General features: G+C 45.4%; 1 protein-coding gene across 3 annotated transcripts; it reads left to right on the top strand.

The window, feature by feature from the left end:
- Nucleotides 1-1,182: 1,182 nt before the first annotated feature.
- si:ch211-286b5.4 (afadin- and alpha-actinin-binding protein) lies at nucleotides 1,183-12,967 on the top strand. 3 transcript variants are annotated; one of them, XM_048247993.1, is made up of 15 exons: nucleotides 1,183-2,853; nucleotides 3,354-3,414; nucleotides 3,774-3,871; nucleotides 4,608-4,676; nucleotides 4,994-5,111; nucleotides 5,493-5,571; nucleotides 5,994-6,114; nucleotides 6,230-6,380; nucleotides 9,386-9,489; nucleotides 10,475-10,636; nucleotides 10,723-10,834; nucleotides 11,776-11,944; nucleotides 12,172-12,253; nucleotides 12,627-12,640; nucleotides 12,736-12,967. In XM_048247993.1, exons 2-15 carry the CDS (start codon nucleotides 3,354-3,356, stop codon nucleotides 12,740-12,742), a joined length of 1,347 nt encoding a protein of 448 aa, XP_048103950.1. In that variant the 5' UTR covers nucleotides 1,183-2,853; the 3' UTR covers nucleotides 12,743-12,967. The 3 variants fall into 3 exon arrangements, with proteins under 3 accessions (XP_048103950.1, XP_048103951.1, XP_048103949.1); XM_048247994.1 differs by lacking the exon at nucleotides 12,627-12,640 and having other exon boundaries at nucleotides 3,331-3,414; nucleotides 12,172-12,267; XM_048247992.1 differs by lacking the exon at nucleotides 12,627-12,640 and having other exon boundaries at nucleotides 1,184-2,853; nucleotides 12,172-12,267.
- The last annotated feature ends 610 nt before the right edge of the window (nucleotides 12,968-13,577 follow it).

Genomic DNA, 13,577 nt, shown 5'->3' with positions numbered 1-13,577 from the left:
GGGCAGAAGGTTCTGGAAACAACGCTGTGTAGAGCGAGGATGCTTTCAAAATGACATGGGACGTTTTTGTTTGTCAGATAATACAACACCGTGCATACAAATAAGAACATCATCATTGTACATTCTCATTAGGTTGGCCATGGATGTAGTGTGTGTGTGTGTGTGTGTGTGTGTGTGTGTGTGTGTGTGTGTGTGTGTGTGTGTGTGTGTGTGTGTGTGTGTGTGTGTGTGTGTGTGTGTGTACAGAGAGCTGCAGAAAGTAGACCAGAGCAGAGACCGGAACAGGTGACCATCGAAAGCTGATGTTGATGTTCAAGACCCCGTTACTCCAGATTCCACCATTCTTTTCATCTGAGCTATGTGCACTAACACAATGTTTTTATTCCAATGTCTGGTTCAATTAATTCCAGCAAATTCCTAATGAGTGAGATTGTAGCCTACAACCGGAAGTAGGCCCTACACTTTGCATTTTCAAATTCCTAATGACTGAGCTTGTAGCCTACAACAGCTGAGGAAGTAGGCCCTACACTTTGCATTTTCAAATTCCTAATGAGTGAGCTTGTAGCCTACAACAGTTGAGGAAGTAGGCCCTACACTTTTGCGTCTTCTAGCGTCTCGAGATCCGGTTCCTTGAGGTGGTGTACGCTGAGGTGCTAAGGAGTCCAAACTCCACTACAGAGAATAGAATGGCTCAGAAACAGCCCCTAGTGGTACGGGTCAGTCCAAACTCCAGTAGGCCTGCAGAGAGGAGAGTAGTCTAGCTCAGAAACAGCCCCTAGTGGTACGGGTAAGTCAAAACTCCAGTAGGCCTACAGAGAAGAGAGTAGCCTAGCTCAGAAACAGCCCCTAGTGGTAAGTCCAAACTCCAGTAGGCCTACCGAGAAGTAGGCCTAGCCTAGCTCAGAAACAGCCCTAGCTGTGCTCTTTAGGTGGTAGTTGATCCAGAGACTTTCTAATGAGGAGACAGCACAATCCTCCATAGAAATGCATGGGGTTAGTTTGTAACGGCAATATGGCAGTTGTCTACGCATATCCCGACCCTTCTGCGGCAAAACGTAGACATGTGAAGACATCGTGCCAATCATGTGTTGTGATCTCGCTGCTGGAGCAAGATTGGTGTCGTGAAGCCTTGCGCACGCGCATTTCTGCCGAAATAGACGCCCGATAAGTGCCCAAAAAGCATTGCAACATGGCCGCCGAGTGGAGGGACTTGCCTAAAAGGACTTTAGTTGAACATAACTCTACTCTGACGCACTTGGCACCAGTGAGCAGTACGGATCGGTGCCTGATCAGATTCAGTCTCAATCCTCACTCTTAACAGGTTAGGGAAGGGAGCCAGTGCAGCCAGCATGCCAACACTCCAGAGCACAGCATTTCTTTGACCGCTTTAAGCCAGGCAGGTACATAGGAAATCGTAATTGGTGACTCGCACTACTACACGTTAAAGTCAGACACGATTTCTGTGCTTACACTGGAAGGCAGCTGAGGGAAAAATCTGGCATGCCAGAAATTCAATCGGATCGGTTGGTTGTTGAGCCTACACGTAATTAGGCCTACACGAGTTCTCGGGTTAGGTTAAGGATGGCATAGACTAGGCCTACTTTATTATTGAGCTCTGTAACAAAGTCAACAGATAATTTATTTGGGGAAAGACCATTTTAAAGGCAAGTTATGTCAAGGATGTCATGCGATGTGCTCTTATGAACCCTGAAGAGAAAAACTGCTGTGGTGTCACACTGCCCAGGGTAAATCTAAACTGGTCAAAAACAGCCCATTGTGAATCTGAACTGATCTAAAACTGCCCAGGGTGAATCTAAACTGGTCTAAAACTGCCCAGGGCAGTTCTGAATTTGTCTAAAACTGCCCAGGGTGAATCTAAACTGGTCTATAACTGCGGAGGGTGGCTCTGCAGACAGATGAGGGTCTTTAGGGCAATGCGAGGAGAGGACTGGGGCACCTCACTTTCTTGGCCAAGAGTTGGCTTTATTTGGATCTCCAAGGAACACTGCAGCTCAGGTGTTTTGGTCCAGTGCATACAACTGGTGCACAGAGCAGAGCCAATGTGTTGTAGCCCTAGCACTCAGAAAAAAAAGGTTGTGTGTCTCAACCGAGCACTGTCTGATCTCATTAAATTCTATTAGGATCAATACATCTTGTAAACAATCTGCTATTGCACAATATGAGAATATGCAGATGAACCTTATAGGCCTGCTCGGAGTACACATCACCAGGCTGACATGACTATAATCTGATTTCCTTCACGCCCCCCCCTCTCAAATAAATAGGCTACAGTCTCACTTTCAAATCTGAGCCATCGAGTTAAGCATGTCTGAACAGGTCCGACAAAACAAACAAATCAGAATTGAAGAATGAGTCTTGCTTCCAACATCAGGCCAACATTTACGCTGTCATCACATACAGAGAAACCTTATTGAACCGTATAACATTCCAGGGACTCAACTCATCTGTTTTAAGAGCCAACTAACAATGCAGAGATGTTGATTGGCTGATACCTGCTTCTGAGTAGGGGAGATCACGTATCCGGTAAACAGAAGATTAAAGGGGTAGTGATGATTAATTAACATGGCTATGATACACCTGTGTCTTATTTGGAGTGGGACAGCAGGGGAAAAAGCACACAGAATGACTAAATTGTTAACTGTCTGATTAATTGATTAGCTGATTGATTGATGGAGGTACACTCATGATTGACACCTGTGTGCATGAATCAGTGGTAGAACAGCGTAGTTGCACTTGGATGAACCCGCATCAGCATTTCCACACAAATCTGAGCAGGTGGCTTTGCGTTCAGTTTGAAGCTTGAAGACGAGGAGCTCAACGCTGACATACAAGGTGAGTGTCCAGACCGCATACTTCCGTCAGTACAGTGCACTGACCACTTACTTGCATTGTGCCCACTTTTCGATGGTTAGTATTGTCCCAATATCTGCACTATATACTTAAACTAAGTATTTGAAGTGTGCAAGTAGGTGGTTTGAGACACAGCCCATGATTTTGTCTGCATTTCATAGTCAGCAACAGAAACTGACCCCCCTCGCGTGAGCTGGAATAGGAGTTACATGGTGGAAAGGGAGGTTTTCATTTATTTATTTTCATTTATTTCTTGTGAATAGTCCAAGACACTTTTTTTTTTTCTCACCCCAGGAGTTTCAAGGGCTATCAAAATAGCGTGCATTAAGTCTCCTAACAAAGAATCATTTAAAATACTAAAGGTTGTCCTGAAATTATAAGTTGACTTTTTAAAGGTCAAAATGGCAATAAAGGGCACAAAGTGAGGCAAGTGTGTGGTCCTTTGATGATATCACATAGATCCTGTATTCTGATTGGTGCAGATGGCTCACAGACAGGTGCGCAGACTACCTCTGACACGCAGAGTGCCACAGGATGCTTCAGGTAAATAATACATGTGTGTGTGTGTGAGCGCAACCTGTGTGTTGAATATGTCCTGCTGCCTATAACCAACTGGACGGCAGTGAGGATATTTTAGAGAGGCAGGTCGTAGTGATTTTGTTTTTACAGCTGGGAATAAATATGTTTATGTCTGTAGTTAGTAGACATTCTTGTCCAAAGCAACTCACAGTGAACTCAATAAACATCCCATTACATTATAACAATAAGCATAAGCCTATACAAACCTCAAGTCTGCGTGGATATGCAATTAAGTCAGATTTAAGGTAAACAGATAATAACAGACAAATAATATAATAAAATAATCATCATTATGAAATAAATAAAGCAGCTGTGTTTCCCAGAGCTGGCCAGTGTGTGTCCCCAGACCAGCCCTCCGGTCAACGAGGCGTCCCAGAGCGCCCTCATGTCCTCTCACAGAGACCGCACGGCCTCGCTCAGGGTACGTGTGTGAGATCCACGTCTTGGAAACTGACTGAAGCAGAGCCTTTAGTTGAGCACTAGGTTTGATCCATCTCTGGGAAACGGTGTCAATATATTTCTCAAGAAATATCACATGAAATGGAATCTGTTTTGGCATAATTTTGTGTATTAGTGAATATGTCTTCATATTTTTTTTCTGTTGCGTGTTAGCAGATACATACATACATACATACATACATACATACATACTTACTTTATTGATTCCCAAGGGGAAATTCAAGGTCTCAGTAGCATACAGACATCACACACAACATGCACTTACAGCAGAAAAAGTAATATACATATATTTTAAAAAAGTGTGTTTGTGTCTATAGTATTGTGTGTGTATGTCTGTTTTTGTTTGCCTCTTCTGCAACAAGAGCAGCTTGTTGAGAAGTATGTTTGTGTCTATAGTGTTGTGTGTGTGTGATTGACAGGAGCAGCTTGTTGAGAAGTATGTTTGTGTCTATAGTGTTGTGTGTCTGTGTGTGTGTGTGTGATTGTTTGCCTCTTCTGCAACAGGAGCAGCTTGTTGAGAAGTATGTTTGTGTCTATAGTATCGTGTGTGTGTGTGTGATTGACAGGAGCAGCTTGTTGAGAAGTATGTTTGTGTCTATACTGTTGTGTGTGTGTGTGTGTGTGATTGACAGGAGCAGCTTGTTGAGAAGTATGTTTGTGTCTATAGTATTGTGTGTATGTGTGTGTGTGATTGACAGGAGCAGCTTGTTGAGAGGGACCAGCATGTGGCCCGACTCCAGGATGCGCTGAAGAGGGAGAGGGAGAAGGTGCATCACTCACAAACAGGAGGACATATATAAAACCAGAGTGGCATCAGGAAATTAATTCCTCTGACATTATCAGGGGAACGTTTGAGAGGGCTACACATAGATGTACACACAAACAGACAACAAAAACTGAACTGGGAAACGGGGCCCAACTTCTGATACATTTTACCATGCCTTAAAAACTCTTTTGATTTGGTGGACAAGACGGGTGTGGGTGTGTGTGTGTGTGTGTGTTTGTGCGTGCGTGCGTTTGTGAGTGTGTGTGCGCGCATTCGTAAAGTGTGTGTTTACACGCTGTTCTGTCCTCTCTCCATCAGTGTGGGCGACTGCAGTCTCGGTGTGGCCAGCAGGTGGCAGAGCTGAGGCGCAGAGAGTTGCAGAACAACAGGCTGAAGGAGAGGCTCCTCACAGACAAACACAAAGACAAGGGACCCGGTTAGACACATGTGTACACACACACACACACAGACTTCTCACAGACAAAGACAAGGGACCTGGTTAGACATAATATTCACACACACACACACAGGGAGAGTGAAGGAGAAACTCCTCACATACAAAGACGAGGGACCCGGTTAGACATATACATACACACACACACACACACACCTCACAGACAAAGACAAGGGACTTGGTTAGACATAATATATATATTCACACACACACACACACACACACACACACACACACACACAGACTGAAGGAGAAACTCCTCACAGACAAAGACGAGGGACCCGGTCAGACACCCAGACACACATAGGGACTCCTAACAGGATGTCATTCCCTCCTCTTTAACTTCTCTCTTCCCCCCCGTAGCCATGGAGATGCTCAATGCCCTGCCCAAGTCTCTAGCCAAGAAAGACCACGCTCCCAGGGGCACACGCTCTGAAGGAAGGTATGACCTTTCACCTTTCACCTGTAGAGAGGGGTTGTGACGATAGATCCCAGAGAGTCTTACTCAGTGGCCGGAGGTTGTGATGGCTTGGGAACTTTTGTATCGTTTTGTGCTTAGATATTCAAAAGCTAGATACCGCATTGGGCTCCAGAAGGTATGTAAATAGCACTGCCATCTTGGTGGGGGCAACAAACACTGGAGGCCAACAGAGAAAAAGGTGTCTCTGATTGGATATCAGACAGGTGTCTCTGATTGCCGGCAAGTGTTGCCTGTAGACAGTAAGGTGTTTGCCCCCAGCAATGTGATCACATTCATATGGCACCTAATAGAACTCAACAGACAATGCGGTGTCTAGCTTTCTAATATCTGTGTGTGTGTGTGTGTGTGTGTGTGTGTGTGTGTGTGTGTGTGTGCGAGCACAGAAGGGAGGAGGAGGCGCTGCGTTTGATCCTGGAGAGAAGGGAGGCCGAGCTTAGGGAAGCCATGAAGCTTCGGCACGCCATCACCACACTTCTGCACACGCTCAGAACAGACATGGAACAGGTACCATCACCACGTTACTGTACACGCTCAGAACAGACATGGAAGAGGTTCTGTCTGTCTGTCTCTGTCTGTCTGTCTGTCTGAATAAAACTGAACTCCTGGTGCTCTGTTCCAGACCCTCCATGTCCTCTTGAGTGACAAGCAGGTGGAGCCAGACAGTCAGAGGCTGGTCCAATCAGAGGTGGTGCTGGGTGATCATGTGACTGGGGGTGTGGTCAAAGAATGGGTCAGGGTCCAGAAGGTGCTTAAAGAGATTCATGCGCAAGGTAAGAGAGTAGGTGTGTGTGTGTGTGTGTGAGAGAGAAAGAGACCATGTGCTTATGTACCATGCAATCAAAGTTTCCCTTTGAATGACTCCATGTTGCAATGGATTACTAAAATCCCATCACAATCATGTTTCTATAGTAACTATATGGCCGGATGACTTGTCATCAGAAGGTGATGATGGAGATTTGTGTGTGTAGTGGTGGTGGTAGAGTTGTTGGGGAGGCGGGGGGGGGGACTTGATGTTATGTTGGGCTACACTTCTCATCTCCCTAGAATATTGATGGCTTATCATGAGTTCTACTCAAATCCTCTTGCAAGAGCACAATTTGAATTTGCTCAGCGAGTTACTCTGGCAATGAATAATGATGCTCATTACCTATGCCCATGAAACCGAGCTGCACCAATCATCGAAGTCTGGAATCAGTCAGTAAACGTTGCTAGTAGTGTTATCCAATTACTTCGAAGTACGGAATCAGTCAGTAAACATTGGTCGTAGTGTTATCCAATTGCATTCAGTGATATTTTCAAATGCATGCTTGGTGGCGCCCCTCGAGTTGGGGCATTTTCATTATTCTAGATTTCCGGGTCTGGATTTCCAGGCTACATGAGTTTATGAGGTCAAAACACTCTCGGGTCAAAGGTCAACATGAGGACCTCTCTGCCTCTTTATTTATGACTTTATGTGAAAGGTGAGGTCACGGGTCATGGCACGTTGTTTATTTATGACCTGCTGCCCACTGTTGAACAGCAGAGGCGCTTGATTGGTCAGCTGTGATTGGGGCATGAGGACTTATTCTCGCTCTCTCGCTCTCATGTTTTGACTGTGTTCATACTAGTGACTTTTACACTTCAGTGTTACAAGCCTGGAGGCACTTCAAGCCTGGAGACATACATGAACCGTTGTTTTCAAATCCTTTTTGTCAAAAGCAGGGGTGATGTCTGAAAGCATTGTATCCATGTTTTAGCCAAGCAAAAATAACGAAACTTGGACACCTGCTTCATTTTACTGCTGGACGTTGGCTCTCTGTTCCTGAGCTTACATCTATGTTGGGCTGTAGGTCTGAAAGGGTGGTGAGAGATATACTGAAAAATCTAAAGGAAAGTTTTGCACAAAGCCTTGTAAACTGTGTTGATCGTTGGCTTGAGGGCGGTCCAGTTGATGCCCGGTTTCCTGATTTGTATATCACTCCCAACTGCCCAATACCGGATCCTACAGAGAGACTGCTCTCCTTCAAGGGGATGCAAGATGAGCATTTTGTTACAGCAGACAAGAAACTTCTGTACAATGCTCTTAAGTGTGCAAATTTTAATGTGCTCAGGGACAGATGTGCTACAAACTTTCTAATTGGTCAAGCAAACCTGAAGGGGGTCAAGGGCTTGTGGACATACGAAGCCGGATTTGCGCTTTCCGGCTGCTGACTGCTTAGAAGTTGCATCATGGGACAGATCTGGCCTGGGCAGCAGTTGCCTGTTGTCTTCTGAGAAAGGCAACGCCAATGGGTTTTGACCATCAGCTTTTCATTTTGGACCTGAATGGGCTGTCTCTGTTTTACGCATCAGTTTTAAGAGCATGGCAGACTCTGAAGAAAGAGCGGATTGCGTCACAAGTGGGGGGATGGTTCATGGAGGAACCTTTGTGCCACAATCCTTTTCTGAGGACAAAGGTCTTGTCTGCAGAGATTGTGAAGAGTGGCCTAGTGAGGGCTGGGCTCACAGTTCTGGCCCATCTACGGGGTGGGTGCGGCTGGAGAGCAGCAGTCTCGCTGCAGCGTGACACTGGTATTCGGTCCCTGAGAATCCTGGTGAGGATGCTGGAGGAACTAACTATGGCATTGCCGGTGGTGTGCAGGGAGGCCCTGCAGGTACAGTCACCAGCAGGTTGGGAGGTGCAGTATCGCCAAAGTCCTTTTAGGCAAGTCCCTCCACTCGGCGGCCGTATTGCAACGGTTTTTGGGCACTCATCGGGCATCCTATGCGGCAGAAATAGAAGCAAGGCTTCACGACACCAACCTTGCTCCAGCGGTGAGTTCACAACACATGATTGGCACGATGTCTGCACAACACACCACATAATTGGCTCGATGTATTCACATCAGACCAGATGATTGGCTCAATGTATTCACATGTCGACGTTTTGCCGAGGAAGGGGTGGGATATGTGTAGACAATGGCCATATTGGCGTTACAAACTAACCCCATGCATTTCTATGGATGATTTTTTGAGTGCTGTGTCTCCTCAGTAGAAAGTCTCTGGTATCGATGAGGGGGGTGGTGTAGCCTCCCATGGGGGGTTGGATGTCAGGCCCTTTCAAGAGCTCGACAGGAAAACGTTTGTACTTGGTGTACATGAAGGTGCATTGCCAGGCTGCACTGAGTGGTGCTAGGGCGTGGAGGTGGCCAGAAGTGTTTGGGGCAGGATTTATATCTACTTGGAGGTATTTTTACTAGCCTCCAATCCAGAAACGTACGGCCGATCTACAATGGAGGCTTGTTCGTGGGGCTATAGCTACAAACAGACATGTGACACGCCTGATTCCGGCAATTGGGAGGGAGTGTCCCTTTTGTGGGTTGGATGAGACGGTTGAGGACCTTTCTTTTCTGTGAAAGACTGGGGGAGCCCTTTGAGCTGAGTGCTTGGGTAGCGAAGGTAGGAGTTGTGTTTTCTTTTCAATTTTTCATTGGAGGTGCTGTGTGCAAGGCCAAAAGGAAAATGGAAGTGTGTGTTGTCAATTTCTTGTTGGGTGCAGCAAAAATGGCAATTTGGATGTCATAGAAAGTACAAGATGGCGGGCGAGTTTTAACCAATCTTGTGGAGTTTTTTAGGGGGGGTGGAGGGGGAGAATCAAGTCTGAATATGCTTTTTACAGGTTGGTTACATTGAGAGCCTTCTTGCAGTATGGGGGGTGGGGGGGACTTGTAGGTGTTTTTAACAATGTCAGTGTCTTTATTGTGTAGTGGTTAAACATCTGATATTGTTTCAATAAAAGTGTGAGTTCTCTCTCTAGGTGGTTGTGCAGGGGCCACAGACCAGGAGAAGCAGATAGTTCAGCTGGAGAGGGAACTAGAGGAGAGCCAGCAGCTAGTCAGACTACAGCAGCAGCTACTGCAGGTGGCAGTTACACATTTACATTAACACACTTTTACACATGCACATATTTACATTAACACACTTTTACAGACGCAGGCACACACACATTTACATTAACACACATTTACAAAAACACGTAGACATTTACATTAATACACATTTACATTAACATACATTTACACAAACATGTTTACATTGACACACATTTACACATGCATGCACACACATGGTTACATTAACACACATTTACAAAAACACACATTTACAGATGTGTGCACACACACGGTTAGATTAACGGCTCCTACACACAGCTGCGTGCGTTGCAGTGCTGGAGACGCATCCCATTCACTTTACATGGGCTCACGTCATCCGTTGCCGAACTGAATTGTGGGTCTGTTGCGTCACGTTTCTCCCGTCGCTCGCGTTGAGAAGTTAAGCTGTTGCTGCACCGACAGACGGCACCGGCCAATCAAGCCAATCAACGGACGGCACCAACCAATCAAATTACGGTTATACTTCAAGTCATTTGCATAGCTACCGTCGGGAACACCCACTGGCCTGCGTTGACTGAAGCAACTATGTGTAGGAGCTGTAACACACATTTACACACACGCGCACACACACTTTTACATTAAAACACATTCACTCATGCGTGCAGACACACGTTTACATTAACACACATTTACACATGCGGACACACACACATTGATATTAACACATTTACAAAAACACGTACATGTTTACATTAAAACACGCGTGCACACACGTTTACATTAACACACATTTACACACGCGCGCTCACACACACATTTACATTAACACACATTTATATACACAAGCACACGTTTGCACCACCAACTTCTGCAGGTGGCCCACACACACACCCACCCACCCTACTGTAATTGCTCTGATTGATTATGTTGTATTGTATATCATTTGGTAATATTCCTCCTCTTCATTCCTCCTCCTCCTCCTCTTCATCTCTCCTCCTCCTCTTCCTCCTCAGGACAGCGTGACCCCGGCTCTCCCCGCCCCCCTCATAGACTCCTATTACCTGGAGGAGTGGGAGCGGCTTCAGGACCAGAGGGTGGAGCTTGACAGACAGAGGCGGAGCTTCGAGAGGGAGAGGCAGGCCTTTACAGACGCTGCCATCCGATTGGGCCATGAGGTCAGGAAAGCCGATGACTGTACACTGTCACAGCAAGACCGTACTCGTAGGCTTTGTGAATTCAAAGGTGTGTGTGTGTGTGACAGAGGTGCCAGTTTGAGCAGCAGAAGGCGTCTCTGGTGTGGCAGCAGTACCTGTTCAACTCTCCCCCTGTGAAGCTCTCCGCGCACCACAGCAGGAGGGTCAGCCCTGCCATCAGTGAGTCCACACTATATTATCATTACTATAATGTGTACCCTACTGTACCATCGCACCACAGTCAGTAATGATGGTCCATACTATTATATTAACGTATACTGTGGCGTCTAATATACCGCTGTAGCAAACATACCACTCAACCCCCACATTCACTATATATACTTATTACACGGCTCTTCACAAGGCAAGTAGAACGCTCCATTGACTTGAATCGGATTTCCCAAAGTTCTAGCGGTCATTATTTCTTGGGGAAAGGACCTCTGAAAAAAATAATGACCGCTGTCAATGGCAACGGAGTTTGTGCTTCAAATTCAGGTCTTTCATATCACTACGCAAGGACTGGAACTTCATTCAAAAGTGAAAGCAGACGGTTGATCAGCTGTGTTCTAAAGAATGTTTGATTCAAGTTCAGCGTGTGTTGTTCCAAACTATTTGTTTCTCAGAAAATGCCACGATGAACGGTAACAAATAGGCTAGGCTATGTAGGCTAAAGTCATATTGTGGGGAGATTATTATTTAGTTTTGGTAAGTAGCCGTGTAATAAGCGGGATAATGTATAGAACGCCGGTCATTATTGGGAAAATAAGTCCCTTCAGGGCGGAACAAGACCTGTTCGCCCTGTCGGGACTTATTTTCCCAATAATGACTGGCTGACTATACTGACTATGTACTGACTATACATTATCCCTTACATATACAGTGATGCCCAATCGTCAGTATCACTATATATTACATATATTGTTCACAATGCATTCCTGGACAACAGGATTATGCATGTGATAAATTAATTTCTAGCATTTAGAGTAGACCAGTACTTGTTTTCCTTACATATACAGTGATGCCCAATCGTTAGTATTACTATATATATTACATATATTGTTCACAATGCACTCCTGGTTTTCCTAATGTGTGATTGTGTGCGCGCGCGTGCCGTCCTCCAGAGATCTATCTTGCGGACGATCCGCTGCCCAACTCCCCAGACTCGCTCTGCCCAGCCACCCCCTCCTCCACGGCCTCAGACCAGAGCCCGGGGTCACCAGGTCACCAAGAGGTCACGACCCCCAGCACCCCTGAGCTCTACTCCGCCCTCAGGCTACCCTATCCCCGCAGGTACTCGACACGACGAGGGTGATGCTAGAAACACACCTGACCTTCTGGAGTGAAGTCACCTGTAGCCCATCTTGACGCTAATGTTGACACTAGTTCAGCTTAACACGTCTTTTAAAAACGTTTGTGTCAACAAAGAAATCCAAATGCCTTACGCTGATGTTAAATTCTGTAAAATATTTTTTTTTTTTTTTAACTTCACATAAAATAATCTCTCTCTCTCTCTGCAGGTCTGCGGGTACTCCCTCGCCCACTGCGTGCTGGCGGGGAGGAGGTGGAACAGAGAGATCCTACCGCGCTCCCCGTAGACGCGACCACGACTACTCATTTTAACACGCATACATCACTACACACACACTACTCACTCCCCGCAGACGTGACCACGACTACTCATTTTAACACGCATACATCACTACACACACACTACTCACTCCCCGCAGACGTGACCACGACTACTCATTTTAACACGCATACATCACTACACACACACTACTCACTCCCCGCAGACAAATTTAAACACGCATACATTCCCGCAGGCCGCGACCACCGACTACTCATTTTAACACATTTTAACTGCGCATACATCACTACACACACACTACTCACTCCCCGCAGACGAGACCACGACTACTCATTTTAACACGCATACATCACTACACACACACTACTCACTCCCCGCAGACGTGACCACGACTACTCATTTTAACACGCACCACTACTACACACACTACTCACTCCCGACGTACCATTCTCATTTTACATCACTACACACACTCACTCACTCCCAGGCATACATTTTAACACGCATACATCGCCATGCACACACTACACATATGCCAACACACACTTTACTAGACAAAATGTTCAGATAAAACACACATAAGAAAACTGCACTTTACAACTCAACACGCACTGCTCATGCTTCTAATGTAGGGCTTCTTGCGTATTTTTGATATCATTGACATAAAATCATTTGTCATCTGGTATATCTTAAGTGTTTGTGCTAATAAACAATTTTCCATACTCCATGAGTCAGTTCTTTTGCCTACAGGGGAGGGGTTTTAGCCCACTGCAGAAATAAACTGTCAAACTTGACTGCAGGTCAATATTTACACAAATTAAACTACAACACCCCTTTTGGATTAGACCATAGTCTTTCTGTTTTCAATACCTTCCATGTTTCAAACTCTTTTTTTTGCTGCTGTAGACTGAAATCTACTGCATAACATTCCCTGATGCCCAATCGCAGAATTTGTGCCAACTTCATGCTCATGTCTTGATGAACTTCTGTCAGTCGAATGATGGTGAACTCCTGGGCCTATAATTGTTTGACATCTGACTGAGCCATAATACTACTGTCTTGAAGCCAACTAGTAGTAGGCTATGTTAGCAAACGTAGATAACAAAGCAGCCTAATATATTCTAATGAGATCCTTTGGTTTTGAGGTTTACCTGATTGAGATTAATTGTCCACACATGTGACACAGTTAGCCTACCCAATAACGGACTTGAGGTGATTTTTAACGGGTCTAGTTTACTTTTTTAAGTAAAAAAAAGCTGGGCTACCATTTGTTTTTCTGACCCTTAAAAACAGCCTGAAGTGAAGTTTAAAAAAAAAAAAAAAAAAACTTCACAC

This window comes from Alosa alosa, chromosome 7, assembly GCF_017589495.1.
Source record: "Alosa alosa isolate M-15738 ecotype Scorff River chromosome 7, AALO_Geno_1.1, whole genome shotgun sequence".
In the NCBI taxonomy this organism is placed as follows: Eukaryota; Metazoa; Chordata; class Actinopteri; order Clupeiformes; family Clupeidae; genus Alosa; species Alosa alosa.
The sequence above is the reverse complement of the archived record's forward strand: the minus strand, read 5'-3'. Positions and strand labels throughout refer to the sequence as shown.

Coding starts and splice junctions, on each gene's coding strand:
- si:ch211-286b5.4 (XM_048247993.1), top strand. CDS start 3,354: ATGGCTCACAGACAGGTGCGCAGACTACCTCTGACACGCAGAGTGCCA. Junction 5,572..5,993: donor GGCACACGCTCTGAAGGAAG/GTATGACCTTTC, acceptor GTGCGAGCACAG/AAGGGAGGAGGAGGCGCTGC. Junction 9,490..10,474: donor TACAGCAGCAGCTACTGCAG/GTGGCAGTTACA, acceptor CTTCCTCCTCAG/GACAGCGTGACCCCGGCTCT.